A 16,237-nucleotide genomic window follows, 5' to 3' on the forward strand; every position below is an offset into this window, starting at 1 on the left:
CACAGGGGGGAGCGCTCAGACCGTCACACCGGCAAATCAATACGCGGTTTATCCTATGGCAAATAAAGGCTTGTAAATAGCGTGTGCAGACGGGGCTTGTGCAGCGAGTCCCTAATAAATCATATGTCACAAAAGAGAACGATTTAACGTGCTAACGCTAAGACGGTGGTCTTCGGTCGTATGTGGGCGCATGCCCTCTTTTGCTGGTCGGGGAAGAGAACCTCCCCCAAGTGGAGGAATTTGAGTACCTCAGGGAGGGTTTTGTTGACAGGTGAGGGAAGAATGAAAAGGGAAACCGACGGGCGGATCAGTCTGCAGTGGTGCGGACACCTTTGGTCAGGATCCGCGGGTCGAGACCGCAAGAACGAGACGGCGGATAAAAAACTCCAAATGACTTTCCTTCTCCGGGCTCTCCTTGAGAGATAGGCTGAGGAGATTGGTCATCCGGGAGGGGCTCAGAGTCAAGAGGAACCAGATGAGGTGGCTCGGCCATCCGGCTGAGGTGTTCCGGACACGTTCCACGGGAGGAAACCCGAGGACGACTTTGAGATCCCCGCGGAAGAGGTGGAGGACGCGGTTGGGAAGTCTGAAATCTGGTTTTCCCTTTCTGAACCTGCTGGCCCTGTGACCTGACCCCTTAGCGTCTTTATAAAACATGAACTGAAAACAAACGAGGCAGGTTTATTCATTTTTTATTTATAAAAATAAATAAAAGCAACAATGCTGTGAACGTTCATGTACAATAACTCCAAGAAACAACATCAAACGTGCTTTTGCATTAGAAACCGATGACTGTATAATATGCCGTGTTTTACTTTACATTTGAAGGTTATGAAAAATCAAATTGCATGTTTAGCGAGTGCAAGAAAACATCCCGTCGCCCTCTTTTGTTTTAATCCGGCCGAGGCTCTGGTCACAGCGCACGCTCGTCGTCATGGAAACAGTCCAACGATAAATATACTGTAAATACAGTAAAATCATCTCCCCGTAAAACAAACAACAACATGGCACTTGCCACTTTGATCTCGAGCCAAACACACTCACAATTTACACACAGAAACATCAATTAAATATTAAATATAAAAAAAATTATTGTGTTGTTTTTAGTCAGAAAAGTAGTACTGTTGTTGTCATATTTTGATTCCTAAAAACATACAGTTACTATTTAATTGAATCATTAGTGTGTAGTGCGCTTGGGTGTGTTTCTAACGTCCGATTGGACGTCAGCCAGTCACATGTTTAACCCAAACCCCGCCCCTGTGACGGAGTACGTTGCCTTGCCGGGGGCGGACCGCGAGGCGCAGCGTCCGATGGGGAGGAAGGGGCTGGACTCGGACGTGACGACGATGCTCGGGATGCGACCGAGCGCGCTTCTGCTCGCGTGAGCGTCGGCCAAGTCGGCGATCTGTTTGGCGGACACACATTTTAGGATTTATTACATTTACAAGTAGGTTTGCGAATTTTTTTTTTTTTACAATGTACAAGCAAATTTAAATGTTTACGCCTTAAGTGTAGTACCACATTGTGCCACAACATGTCGGGCAGCGCTGAGCTACGCTGGAAGAGATGCAGTGTGATTAACGGCAGGGAAGAAGAAAGTAATCTACCGTAATTTCCGGCCTATAAACGGCGATTTTTTTCGCCCACACGCTTTCAATCCTGCGGTTTTTGCGGAGATGCGGCTAATTTGTGCTTTTTTTTTTTAAACTGCCCTTGAGCAGAAAAGAGTGACACCGGTGGAATATATGTGCCGAGGAAGTGACTTTTACCAGTATGTTGTTTTTTTTAAACACGCCCTGTTAGCGCCGTGCTACCGTTAGGGCCCCACTAGCGTGTTGCTGCTGTGTTGTCACGTCTCAGTGATGTAGATGTTGTTGTTTTTTTAAACCTTTTAGTGCTGTGCTACCGTGTTGGTACAATGTAGTTGTAGTTTTTTTTACCGGTATGTTTTTTGGGTGTTTTTTTTTTTGTAAATAAATGTATGTGTAGATAGATAGATAGATAGATAGATAGATAGATAGATAGATAGATAGATAGATAGATAGAGATAGATAGATAGATAGATAGATAGATAGATAGATAGATAGATAGATAGATAGATAGATAGATAGATAGATAGATAGATAGATAGATGACATTCACTGTAAAAACTTCATTTTTTTTTTTTGTCTCACTGTCTGAAGACAAATCCGTGTATCAACATCAATTTATTTTACACATACACATAAAAACGGTCTCACCACGTCATGGAATTTCAACTACGGTAGTTGATCTGGATGGACGGATGACTCAAATCGGGCAAAAGGAGGTTCCGAGCAGAGCGACGGAAATTATCGGACGAATTGCGGTCGTACTCGGAGATCCGAAGTAAGTGTGGTGTACAAGTAATGTAAAATCGGCCTATAAAGTTGACATTCATTAGCAAAGTTGTGTTTTTGATACTCACGCCGCGTTCACTGACGCCAATCATGGAAATATCCGTGTCGAAAGACGTCTGCGGGTAAAAACAAACAAATGCAATAAACTGGAAGGCAAACTAATGATGACATCATCCATGTTTTTGTTTTATCTTTTCCGCCGTCTGACCCTCTCAAAGATTCCCGAGTCGTGATTCTTCATCTTTCCCTTGAAGCTGGACGACGGTTTGAATTCCGGGTATTCCGCCGTGTCCCTGCCGATGTCGCTGGACACCTGGCGGCTGGCGGGACGAGAGCTCAGACTGGGCAGGTCCGCCTCCGTGTCCGTTAAACCCTGTCGGGGGGGGACGACACAAAAACACACGTCTTGAAAAGTGGAGCATTTGGACAATGTGCTGAGCAGAATCCCGGGACTCTGAACCGGTATCTCCTGTCCCCTCGGTTGAGGCCGCGGAGTTGGTGAAAACGCTCCTAAAGGTTCCGGATACTGGGGGCTCATTTACTGCCACTGACATACATGTTCATCGAGTACGATGGGAGGTTCTCGGCAAGCCTGTCTGGAACGTTCCGGTTCCCCGAGCGCTGTAACGAAACAGTCGCGGAAAACGTGTTGCTGTCGGGAGAAGAGATGAGAGGTTCCAAGTAGGAAAATCTCTCAGATCTCTGCGGTGGTCTGGATTTTGTATCAGTCTGTAGTGCTAAAGGATTCTGGATTTAGCCGTCGATGTCATGGCCCTGCCGTTCCAGCCCTGACTGGGCGGGTCCCAGCAGACCGCCGCTAATTAGGAGGCGCACACCTGCGCCTCATCCCCACTGATTAACCCTTGTACTTATAGGACCCCGGGGACGACTGGTCTTCGCCAGATCGTCGCCCCGCATCCCTTGTTCCCGGACTTCCGCATTCCTGACGCCAACTCACCTGTGTACCGACCAAAGCCTGTCTCCTTACCTACCCTGTAATCCTGTCGCTACTGTTCCTGCTGCTTGTGTGGACAGACTCCCCGGTTACCGACTCTGGAACAAAGAAAACCTTTCTCCTTACTGCTTGCCTGTCACCCGAGTCTGCATTCGGATCCGCCGACCAGTCCTGGTTATGACAGTCGATCACCGTTCCTACCGTCACAAAGTAAATACAAGCGGTCCGACAGAATTTCCCATGTGGGCGGCCCGTTTGATATAGCACAAGAACTTCGGTTGCATGGTAGGCCGAGTCGTGCATTTGGGTCCGCCGACCAGTCTTGGTTATGACAGTCGATCGGCGTTCCTACCGTCACAGAGCAAATACAGGCGGTCCGACAGAATTTCCCAAGTGGGCGGCCCGTTTGATATAGCGCAAGAAGTTTGGTTGTATGATAGGAACTCAGAGTTGAGTCTCTGCTCCTCCGCGTCGAGAGGAGCCACCTGAAAAACTCTTCAGCCTTCATATGATAAATCAAAATCGGCGCCACGATGCAGCAAGCTCACCGATTCGCTGTCAGAGACCGAGGAGAGGCGACTCTTGCTCTGTCGTCGGAAGTGGGCGCTGACGTCGGAGGTTTGGCTGGTGACGGTGGAACGCCGCGTGGAGGCGAAGCTGCCGCCGGCCGAGCGAAGGTCCGCCGGGCGCACGCGCAGAATAGCGCCGAGGCACGGGATGTACTTGGCCAACGCCACCCTGAAGCGCAGCAACACACTTCGACTGGAGACCGATACGGCGCTCAAATAGATTTCGCGAGAAACTCGCTATACGCGACTGACTGGCGACCGGTACAAATGCAATTGACGGAATGAGACAAATGCGCCTCACGCACCTCGAGGCAATCTCCAACTCAAAAATGTGTGAAAGATTTGTCATTTTATTGAAGCAACATTTCCGGCTGGGCACAATTTGTATTTCCAGTGCCTTGAAAAAGTATTCACACCCTTTGAACCACGTCACTGATGGTGTAGTGGTACACACACCTGCCTTTAGTGCGTGGGATCGATTCCCGCTCAGTGACGGTGTCGATATCTGCCCTGTGACTGACTCCTGACCGGTTCAGGGCGCAGTCCGTCTTTTGCCCAAAGCCAGCTGGGACAGGCTATCGCGACCTAAGACCTTGAAGAGGATGAGCATGAAATAGATGGATGGCTCCGTTCCGCTTCGACGGCTTCTGGATCTAAAGGGCTTGCGGTGCCGCCAAAGTGGCGCCGTTTAATCATCAAAGTGATGATCCATTAAACCCTTTTTGTCCTGCAACAATGTGATTGCACTTAGCATGCGTCGTGTATTTGGATTTGTCTACGTTGGTGTGCGTGTTCCTCTCAGCCCAGTTAACATTCAGGTCAGCTAAGTGTTGGCATGACGCTGGGGGATCAGCGTGCAGGGACAAGCGCGGTGGACTCATAAACCCAAGAACACGGGTTCGATCCTGGTCAGTACCTTTTGGACAGCCTGAACCATCACAGTCACGTGTCATTCTATTTAATATTAACGTCAATATTCCGGCGACTACGGGTGGAAACTAGCCAACAGCTAAAATCCGGCATAATGACGCGCAGCTGTTCGTGAATGTGAAGTGTCCCTTCGAAATATAGTAAACAACTCGCATGAAGTATTCACACACGGCACATTTTTCAGATTTTTGTGTGCTTAAAAGTCTTACATTTATGTATCATTCCCATGGTTGTAAGATAACAAAATGTGAAAAGCTTCAAGGGCTCATGTCATGTCATTATCTAAGCCGCTTATCCTCTCAAGGGTGGCGGGAAAGCCGGAGCCTATCCCAGCTAGCTTTGGGCGAAAGGCGGACTGCACAATGAACTGGTCGCCGGTCAGTCACAGGGCAGATATCAACACCATCACTGAGCGGGAATCGATCCCACGCCGCCCGCACTAAAGGCAGGTGTGTGTACCACTACACCATCTGTGACCCGGTTCAAGGGGTGTGAATACTTTTTCAAGGCACTGCAAGTACAAATTGTGCCCAGCTGGAAGTTTTGCTGTGTGCTTCAATAAAATGACAAATCTTTCACACATTTTTTTAGTTGGAGATCGCCTCGAGGTGCGTGAGGCGCATTTGTCTGATTCCGTCAATTCCATTTGTGACGCTCGGTCCGTAGACGCGCTTGAATTTGGAGTCGGTCAGCCCACCCTGGCACTTCCCCGGTTCCCTCTTAAAAAGATGGCTGCTTTCATTCTTTTTACCTGTACTTGGGATGAGTGATGGCGTAGATGATGGGGTTGTGGATGGCGGAGGCCTTGGCGATGACAGCGGGCACCGAGTTCATGTAGGGCGTCAACATGTCGGCGTACCTACGCAAAAAAAAAAAAAAAAAAAATGATAATCGCACACCGGCCGCTCGCCGCCGAGTAAGCCGTTGGGCGTGTTGGCTTTTTCTTTTTACCCGGCGAAGGCGGTGAGCGCCACGGCCGAATACGGCGACCAGGAGACCACGTAGAGCAGGATGACGATCAGAGCGATCTTGGCCATCTTCCACTCGTTCTGCAGCCGGTGGAACGTCTTGACCGAGTCGCGGGACGACACGTGGGCGTGGACCCCGCTGCCGCTCATCTTGCCCACCGCCCTGGATGCAAAAGTGTGCCGCCGCAGAAGAAACGGACGCGTTCTTTCAATGCAACCACTTGTGATCAATATCAACTTCCATCCATCCATCCATCCATCCATTTTCACAGTCGCTTATCCTCACAAGGTTCACGTGAGTGCCTGAGCCTATCCCAGCTAACTCCGGGCTGTCACATGCCAGCGGTGCGGAGTTGGACCAAAACGCAGGACTCTCAGGCAAAGGCATAATGTTCAGTGGGTTTTATTCTTAACTAAAGAGATGCGCAATTACACAGTCCGGGAAAGCAGGATGCAAAAAAAACGAGAAACAGGGTTCGATGACTGTGACGTTAAGTAGCGGAGTAACCCGGGACGCGGTGACGCATACCCACTAACACAAAGCAACGAACTGGCAAATGCCCATAAATGAAGGAAATGCTGCTGACTTGTTGGTGCGGCGAACGGCTCTGAAGATGGAGACGTAGCAGCAGACGATGACGAGCAGCGGCACCAAGAAGACGAAGAGCAGCAGCAGCATGGTGTAGGCGCGCACCCACGGCGTGAACGTCACGTAGTCCCACGTGCACGACGTCAGCAGGCCCTCGGGGACGTACGCGCCTGGCGCAAGCACACGGCGGCGGCCGCGTCACGCACGTAAAATACATGTTTCTCATTTCTCACTTTTGGCGTTTTGTCAATTACTGGAATTTCCGGACTATAAGCCGCGATTTTTGTCACGCGCTTTCAACCCTGCGGTTTATGCAACGGTGCGGCTAATTTACGCATTTTATTTTCACGGCCGCCAGGGGGCGCTCGAGCAGAAAAGGTAAAAATGAGACGGGTGGAATATATGTGCCGAGGAAGACGCAAGTTTTAACTTGAAAGCATGAATAAAATTAGCGTGAACAGATCCTCATCGTGGAAAATGTAAGAAGAAATGAATATGACGCAGCTTTTCAAGTTAAAAGCAATCGAGCTGGCGGATAAAGACGGAAACAGAGCTGCTGCGTGTAAACTTAGCACAAATGAATCGACGGTGAGACGCCGGAAACGGCAGCGGGAAGAACTGGAGCAATGTAAAAAGGTAATAAAAGCAGGTGGCCTGCCGCGTCTCAGTGACTTTTACCGGTATGTATTTTTTTAACCTGTCTTGTTCGCGCTGTGCTAGCGTGTTGCTGCTGTGGCATTGCCGTGTCTCAGTGACTTGTACCGATATGCATTTTTTTAACTGGTCCTGTTAGCGCTGTGCTAGCGTGTTGCTGCTGTGGCATTGCCGTGTCTCAGTGACTTTTACAGATATGTATTTTTTTAACTGGTCCTGTTAGCGCTGTGCTAGCGTGTTGCTGCTGTGATATTGCCGCGTCTCAGTGACTTTTACCGGTATGTTTTTTTTTAACTGGCCCTGTTAGCGCCGTGCTAGCGTGTTGCTGCTGTGATATTCCCGCGTCTCAGTGACTTGTACCGATATGCATTTTTTTAACTGGTCCTGTTAGCGCTGTGCTAGCGTGTTGCTGCTGTGGTATTCCCGCGTCTCAGTGACTTTTACCGGTATGTTTTCTTACCCAGCCGTTAGTGCTGCGTTACTACCGTATTGCTGCCGTGTTACTGCCGCGTCACAAGCACTTTTTGGAAAGAAAAGCTAATAAATATTATTATAACTCTTTCTGTGTACGGTCTTTTTTTTGTAAATATCTCATGCTTCAATGTGGGCACATGCGGCTTATACACAGGTGCGGCTTATGTATGTACAAAATGGGTTTTCTTTTAAAAATGTACTCGGTGAGGCTTATAATCAGGTGCGGCTTATAGTCCAGAATTTACGGTATGCTAAATTCTACCAATTTTATATATTTTATTTAACGTATTTTTTGTGTGTGTGTATTTTGGTTCATTTTGTCATTTTGGTCAATTTTGTCCAATTTTATTGTAGTTCTTGTGAATTTTGGGCAGTTTTGTCCATTGTATGCGAACCAAGTAAAACGCTGTCGTGCGTGCACTCACTCCATCCAAAGAAGGGCGGCAGGCTCCACCCCAGCGAGTACGTCCACGCGGCGGCCAGGACCACGAGGGCCCGTTTCCGCGACAGCACGCCGATGGAGGTCAGGGGTCGCGTGATGACGAAGTAGCGGTCCACGGCGATCACCGTCAGCGTGACCATGGAGCAGATCCCGAACAGGGCGCCGCAGAAGGCGTAGAGCTCGCACGCTGCGCACATCGAGACGGCGCAATCAAAACAACCTCCAAAATGTCACCAAACATGGCCGCCGCTTTGCTAGCTGTTGTCTTTAGCAACAAGCGCAGTCACGCATTTATGTACACTTTTGTCCAATTTTGGAGATTTTGCACAATTTGTCCTTATTTATTTGGCACATCTGCTAATTTTTCCCCCATTTTATGAATTTTGTACATTTTGTAATTATTTTTTTTTAATTATCTGATTTTGTCAATATAAAAAAAAATCTAAGCTTTTTATTTTGGTCAATTCGGATGCACGAGTTAGGCTTAGATGGAAAAAGATGAGACGCTCTGGCGACCCCAAACGGGACAAGCCGAAAGAAAAAGAAGGTCTATTTTTGTCAATTGTCCTTTTCGTGCATATCGTCAATGTAGTCATTTTTACCAATTTTTCCATATTTTTTACATTTTGGACAGTTTCGCTCAGTCAGTGAATTCTGGCACGCGTTTCAAGAAGATCGGCGAGCGACAAAAACACGGAAAAGGTCCAGAGTGACGGAAATCTTAGCGCAGCGTTTGCAAGCGCAAATGTTTCGTGGCAAACTGGAAACGTATCAAAACAAATTCCGGATCGAAAATTGTTTTGGTTTTTTTTTGGACGCACACGGGGGCGCGCGCTCCCTACCTTTCTCCCCGAAGATCCAGCGCTTGTGCATGCTGCTGACGAAGAAGACGGGCGCCTGCGTCACGCACATCAGCAGGTCCGTCACCGCCAAGTTGATGATGAACATGTTGGCGGGGGTGCGCAGGCTGCGGCTCCTGAACGCGGGCGCGCAAAAACGGCGGCTCGTTCAGAACATGCTGAAATAATCACGTCGCTAATTAAGACGGCAAAATCGTAAAGGTCAAACACTCTAAAATAGATATTGTAATGAAAGTTACATATAATATTATTCAGAGCGCGTCATACGTGCGCATGTGTGACGTCACCCGGACATTCGCCAAGTGAAGTGACCGAGGGCAACGTTTCGAGACATATTTAGACGATATGCGGATCACGGCCAAACCACCTCCCCGCCCGATCCACCTCCACGGCGGAGATGAGCCACCGTGCTCGGCGCCGCGACGAGCCACCCCGGCCCGAGCCACCCCGGCCCGAGCCGTGTCGACAAGGCCGGCGGCGATCCGCAAAGCCGACTTGGCCTTGTCGACAAGGCCGGTGGCGATCCGTCCTTCAGCGTCCGCTGCACGGAAGCCTTCCAATGCGGACATCGACACATTTAGCACCCCTGATTTACGGATTACATCCCCGGCCCCCCAAACGAAGCTCTCGTCCTTTCCACCCGTGCAATCCATTTATCATGACGAACCGGGTCTTTTGGAAAAGTATGAAGAGACAATCCATCCTCACAAGTGTTCGAGCGATATCCGGCAATACAACGAGCCGGCATTTTGGCTAACACGAAGGGACAACGAGCTACATTCCAGCATTTAAAACTAGCATAAACATACGAGACCGCCTGAGTGCGCTACTGCCCCGTACATCACTTCCTGCTTCCTGTCGAAAACAAATCCGTCGAGAGGATTTTCATGGCGGAAGTTACAAAAAGCCATGTACGTCAAAATAAGGTTTTGTGGTGAAAAAACGGATGGGTCCATACCGGCTGCCGTTTTTTTTTTTTTTTTTTTCCATTAATAACATACTAAAAATCATGCATTTCATGACAGTGGACCTTTAAAGAGTGACAAAATGGAACCCAGCCATCCATATTTGTAGCGTCGAGGCAAGCTAGCGCCTGCCTCACCCTCCCCAGCCAATTGAAGAGCATTAAAAAAGCATTCAAATCTCGAACCTCAGCACTGTGAGCCGCGCGCGCTGACCACTTGGCCGATATATACCGCCGGTGTCGCACACGACCCAAATCAATTTGGCTAATCTAGCTGGTGGCTAATTGGACACTTTGGCCTTTCTGATTGGCTGACGGTGTCCCGCACAAATGCACCATGGTAGTTGTAAACGTTAGTTCACGCTACAAGTACGTTTTTCTTTATGTTTGACTGTTGTCACGGCAATAAGTCCTAAGCCGAAAGTAGGACGTAAAATGAATGATGTCATCGTGTGGAAAATATGTATAAGAAAATAATATATATACCAAATATGGTCACGCGCCCACCTGCTGAAAGCGTAGATGACCAGGAAGTTGCCGAGCATTCCGGTGATGCCGATGGCGAGGATGACGGAGCCGATGGTGTAGTGGGCGTGGTCGGGGACGTCCACCGTCGGGAACGGGTGGGGGGCTCGGGCCGACATCGCCGCCTGCAGGACGAGAGGAGAATTACACGCGAATTGGACAGCGAGGAGCGCTTTTGATCGATTGATAGAAATTTGGTAGACATATCAATCATGAGGCGACCCACCAAAAAAATAAACAGGAAGTCGTCCATCTTGGTTGTAAGTGACCATTGAGGTGCAAAGTATGGTCACGCATTTTGAAGATTCAGCCCCCAGAGCGAATTGCACTTAGGAAAATGAAATTTGGTGGACCCGTTGATCGCGACTTGATCCGCAAAAAAATCTCAAGAATTCATGCCGGAAAAGACACAGCAAGTCTGCCATCTTGGTTTGAAGCTGCCGTCTTTTTGCCGATTCCCAATGGAACACAGGAATATTAGCTTTCACTTAGCAGCATGAAATTTGGTTGTCATGCCCATTAATGAACAGACAAAACCTAAAAACTCTCAAGAAGCCGTGACCACAAAACCACACAGGTGTCATGGTCCTGGCGGTCCGGCCCTGTCTGTGCGGGTGGCACGCCTGCGCCTCATCCTGGCTGATTGGCCCCGGTGTATATAGGACCATGGGGACATCTGGTCCGGCGCCAGATCGTCGCAACTCATGCCCCGTTCCTGCGCTCCCGTATCTCTGATCGGCAATCCGTGTGTACCGACCACCGCCCGTTCTCCGACCGACCCCGTAAGCCCGACTCCCTTGATACTCCTGCCTGCTTTGATCGTTCTCCCGTGTACCGACTCCTGCCTGCCCGCTGACGTGCTCTCCACGCCCGACGTCCCGACTACCGCCGCCGCACCTGACTGCCTGCCCGATCCCCGACCTTGGAATAATAAAAGTTTTTTTCCCGGATTACACCTGCGTCTCCTGACTCCTGCATTTGGGTCCTACCTCCGTTCCGATGGATCTTGACGGCGGGAAGTCGACCATTTTGAAAGATTCTGCGTCAAAAGTGAAATTCACTCACGGCGTGTCCGTCATGAACAGATCGGGCCCGGAAGTACACAGGAAGTCTGCCATTTTGGGCTCTAAAGACTGACCGGTTGTCCAGCTCTCGGATTGGGTGCGCGGTACATTCAAAACGTACAATGAGTATTTGCCACGTTCAGAGTATAAAAAGTTATTAGTGAGGCATTGCCTTGCAAGCCGGCAGCTACTTCCGCGTAGTTGCCTGTAAATGAAGCGCCAATCCTTGATGTAATCACATTAACATTCCGCACGGCGAGAAGCCTTCACGTTAGCGCGTCTGGCTAATCAGCGGCGAACAGCCTTAATTCCTCCCGAGAGACGAATGATGAATCTCTCGTCGCGGCTCTAATTAAGCCGCCCGCCTGCCGTCTCCATGTCAACGGCGCCGAGCGAAGATGGAGGTCAGGCAGAGGAGAAGTTCCCTCTGAATTCCAAGCCGGCCGGCGGGAATAAAAGTGGCCGTTTCCCAGAATTCCCGCTTGGGTGAAAGCTGAGCTGAGGGAGCGCAGTGAAGTTTTCAGATAAGAACTTTTCTCAAAACAAAGTTGCGACCTAGAGTGTCCGCTCCTTGCCTGCTTGCCGGCACAAAAAACTCAACCAAAGCAAGCCCCAAAACCTCACCAAGTAGTTCTGACGGGAAACTTGTCCGTCCTCTATCGTAACAGGACGCACAACACACGCGATTTGGAACAGGAAGTGGTCCATTGCGTGGTCCGCCTGTGTGGAGTTTGCATGTTGTCCCTGTGCCTGCGTGGGGACACCCTGAACTGGTTGCCAGCCAAAAATCTTCAACCAGCTCATCATATTTCCATCCATCCATTTTCTTTGCTGCTTATCCTCACGAGGATCGCAGGGAGTGCTAGAGCCTATCCCAGCTGTGAACGGGCAGGAGGCGGGGTACACCCTGAACTGGTTGCCAGTCAAAAATCTTTAACCGGCTCATCATGTTTCCATCCATCCATCCATCCATTTTCTTTGCCGCTTATCCTCACGAGGGTCGTGGGGAGTGCTGGAGCCTATCCCAGCTGTCAATAGGCAGGAGGTGGGGTAAACCCTGAGCTGGTTGCCAGCCAACAATCTTTAACCAGCTCATTATATTTCCATCCATCCATTTTCTTTACCGCTTATCCCCACGAGGATCACGGGGAGTGCTGGAGCCTATCCCAACTGTCAACAGGCAGGAGGCGGGGTACACCCTGAACTGGTTGCAGGCCAAAAATCTTTAACCGGCTCATCATATTTTCATCCATCCATCCATTTTCTTTGCCGCTTATCCCCACAAGGGTCGCAGGGAGTGTTGGAGTCAATCTCAGCTGTCAATGGGCAGCAGGCGGGCGGGGTACACCCTGAACTGGTTGCCAGCCAAAAATCTTTAACCAGCTCATCATATTTCTATCCATTTTCTTTCGAGCTTATCCTCACGATGGTCGCAGGGAGTGCTGGAGCCTATCCCAGCTGTCAACGGGCAGGAGACAAATAGACGCACTCACAATCACACCTTGGGGCAATTTTTAATGTGTCCAATTAATGATGCATTTTTTTGGGGAAGTGGGAGGAAAGCGGAGTGCCCACCCGGAGAAAACCCACGCAGGCACAGGGAGAACACGCAAACTCCACACAGACGAGGCCGGGATCGAACCCGGGTCCTCAGAAGTGTGAGGCCAACGCTTTACCATCTGAACCATCGTGCCGCCCCTGATATTTTAAACAAAATAAATACGACTAGAGCATAATTAGACGAGATTTATTCCCTATCAGCATGTAACATCTTCATTTTTTTTTTTAATCTTTTATGTATTCGAACCTCCTCCCACCCCCCAAGTGGCTCTGCTCATCCATGCAGCTTTAGACGGGTTAATACATTTTTTTCCCCGTCATACGTTTGTGCTTCGCAGCGTGACGAGCGAGTCGCACGTCCGCGGCGAGCGTGTTTGTTGTGGATGTCGACCTGCTGCTGAAGTAGGCCATTGAAGTTTCCCGTCGTGCGATCGATGCGAGCCGCGGACCTGGCGCTCATCCGCCCATCGTGTCGATAACATCACGCCTGGCTTTGATATCACCCTTTCAAACGTGCCCATTTGATGTTCAGTGCCCCCCACCCCCCCCCCCAAAAAAAAAAAATACAAAAAATAAAATAAAAAATACAGTGGACGTTAGAGCACAGGTGTCAAACTCAAGGCCGATCGGATCGGACCCACCACGTGATTTTATGTGGCCCGCGAAGGCAAATCATGTGTGTCAACTTTCATCATTCTTGTTCAAATCTGGACACAAGTTATACATTACATAATTAGATAGATAGATAGATAGATAGATAGATAGATAGATAGATAGATAGATAGATAGATAGATAGATAGATAGATAGATAGATAGATAGATAGATAGATAGATAGATAGATAGATAGATAGATAGATAGATAGATAGATAGAAATAAAAATATTGACGTATTGCAATCATTTTTGTGTTACCAAACTTCAACAATAGTTGAATAACAACACATCAACCTTGATTTCTGACCCCAAAACAAGTTCATAAATTTGACGTGTAAATATCGGCCACACAATTCAGAGGACCCGGGTTGGAACCCGGCCCCGCCCGTGTGGTGTTTGCATGCTCTCCCCGTGCCTTACGTGGGTTTTGCAAAAACACGCAACATGAATTGGACACTCTAAATTGCCCCGAGGTGTGATTGTGATTGCGGCCGTTTGACTCTTTGTGCCCTGCGATTGGCTGGCAACCAGTTCAGGGTGTACCCCGCCCGCCTGCTGCCCATTGACAGCTGAGATAGGCTCCAGCACTCCCCGTGACCCTCGTGAGGATAAGTGACAAAGAAAATGGATGGATGGATGTAAATATGATGAGCCAGTTAAAGACTTTTGGCTGGCAACCAGTTCAGGGTGTACCCCGCCTCCTGCCCGTTGACAGCTGGGATAGGCTCCAGCATTCCCGCAACCCGCGTGAGGATAAGCGGCCAAGAAAATGGATGGATGGATTTTATTGTCATTGTCATAGCGGACATCTGAGAAAAACTGTCGCGACAATGTGCGATATGACAAAAAGGAGTTCAGCACCCCTGGGTTCGAGCGTCTGCCCCTCAGTTCTAACGACCACGGTTCAAATCCCGCCCCGCTTGTGTGGAGTCTGTATGCCCCCCCCCCCCCCCCGTGCCCGCCTGGCTTTTCTCTGAGAACTCTGGGAGAAAAATTGCCCTAAGGTGTGATTGTGAATGCAGATGGTCGTTTGTTTCTATGTGCCCTATGATTGGCTGGCAACCAGTTCAGGGTGTACCCCACCTCTTGTCCAGTGATAGCTACGATCAGCTCCGGCACTCCCGTGACCCTTGTGAGGATAAGCGGCAAAGATAATTGACGGATAGATGTCATTCGCAGCATATTGGTGTCATTCCATCAAACGAATCTCGGTGGTCAGACACTTCAGTGTTGTTGTTGCCGTTCAAAACACGTAAAAATTCCCGGTATTTATTAGCCGAAGTAAAGATCAACGTCTAATGAAAACTTTCGTTGCATTTGTTTTCCCTTGTCCGCTCGAGTCCGGCGCCGGGAAGCAGGTAAACATTAAATGAGGTAAATTCTGTAGGGAGTTCGGAGGCGCAAAGTTGGACTCACCGTGGGCGAGGCTCGAGCGGCGGCCAGCAGCTCCGAGGGCCGCCGGTGCGCGTCCAGGGGCGAGCCGGAGCCGGAGCCGGAGCCGCCGGTGAGGGTGGCGGCTGCGGCCCACGCGTGGCTCCCGGTGCTGTTGCGGGAAATGAAGGCGTGCTGGCGCGTGGCGCTCATCCTCCTCTCCCCTCGCGCTGGAGCCAAATGGGAAGTTAACACGTGCGCACACGGACGACTTTTACCTTATGCGCGCGCACACGCACGCATTTATGCATGCAGGAACGATCGCGTGCACACGACGCACCCACGCGCACACACAAACGCGCGCGCACAGTTTGTCGTCCACATGCGCCGGATTGTGTCCCCCTTTAATTGTTATGAAAATTTGCAAATGCCAAATTTTACAAATGTTTTGCGGCTCTGTTAATGATCAAATGAAATCAATACATTTTGTTTGAATGGTGAGAAATGGCGTCTGTGTTAGCATTATGCTAATCCAACGGGACAGGTTGCCTTTGAAAAAGTGAAATGTTGCCAGCGCTTAAGTTTTGCATTCTTACCTGTTGTTGCTATTTCAGTTTCTTCCTGGCCGTGGCGCTAGTGAGTCACTGCAGCAGTCTGGCACGCTGACGTTGATCTGGGGGCGCAACATGCAAGTAAATCAACTCGTAACGGACGCCCTCGCAAGACTTGATCACACTAAGGAAGTTAGCCTCCCTCCTCTAACAGCTTCTCAGTTCAGCAGTAATATGAGTCACTCTTCATTGAGGATAAAGAATATGTCCCTGTGATACGGTTCATTTTCATATAAGTTAATCAAAAACGGCAAAGACGTGGTCCACTAAATATCATTTTGACGATCGGATGAGTATTTGAATCATTGGCGATGGTTATTAGAAAAAAATGTACTTTTGTAGAGAAGGAAAAAAAATGTACATCACTCTTTTTCCAACCTTAAATGGCCAAAATAAGTTTCATGATTTGTCAGATGTTTTGTGCGGATGTATGAAACCATCCATCCATGTTCTTAGCCGCTCATCCTCACAAGGGTCGCGGGGAGTGCTGGAGCCTATCCCAGCCGTCAACGGGCAGGTGGAGGGGTACACCCTGAACTGGTCGCCAGCACATGGACACAAACAGCCGCACTCACAATCACACCTTGGGGCAATTTAGAGTGTCCAATTAATTTTGCACATTTTTGGGTTGTGGGAGGAAACCCGAGTGTCCGGACAAAAACCCACGT

General features: G+C 49.3%; 1 protein-coding gene across 3 annotated transcripts; it reads right to left on the bottom strand.

Annotated features, from left to right (window-relative positions):
• Nucleotides 1–682: 682 nt before the first annotated feature.
• On the bottom strand, nt 683–15,245 carry opn4a (opsin 4a (melanopsin)). Of its 3 annotated transcripts, none has more exons than XM_061837742.1 (11): nt 15,004–15,245; nt 10,291–10,433; nt 8,802–8,935; nt 7,943–8,146; nt 6,388–6,559; nt 5,784–5,963; nt 5,584–5,691; nt 3,882–4,071; nt 2,587–2,751; nt 2,447–2,494; nt 683–1,405 (listed from the first exon to the last, which is right to left on the bottom strand). In XM_061837742.1, the coding sequence occupies exons 1-11, from the start codon at nt 15,169–15,171 to the stop codon at nt 1,232–1,234; spliced, it is 1,686 nt and encodes a 561-aa protein (XP_061693726.1). In that variant the 5' UTR covers nt 15,172–15,245; the 3' UTR covers nt 683–1,231. The 3 variants fall into 3 exon arrangements, with proteins under 3 accessions (XP_061693726.1, XP_061693727.1, XP_061693728.1); XM_061837743.1 differs by lacking the exon at nt 15,004–15,245 and adding an exon at nt 11,298–11,827; XM_061837744.1 differs by lacking the exon at nt 15,004–15,245 and adding an exon at nt 10,535–11,280.
• Nucleotides 15,246–16,237: the final 992 nt, after the last annotated feature.

Source organism: Syngnathoides biaculeatus, chromosome 12 (genome assembly GCF_019802595.1).
Source record: "Syngnathoides biaculeatus isolate LvHL_M chromosome 12, ASM1980259v1, whole genome shotgun sequence".
Classification (NCBI taxonomy): Eukaryota; Metazoa; Chordata; class Actinopteri; order Syngnathiformes; family Syngnathidae; genus Syngnathoides; species Syngnathoides biaculeatus.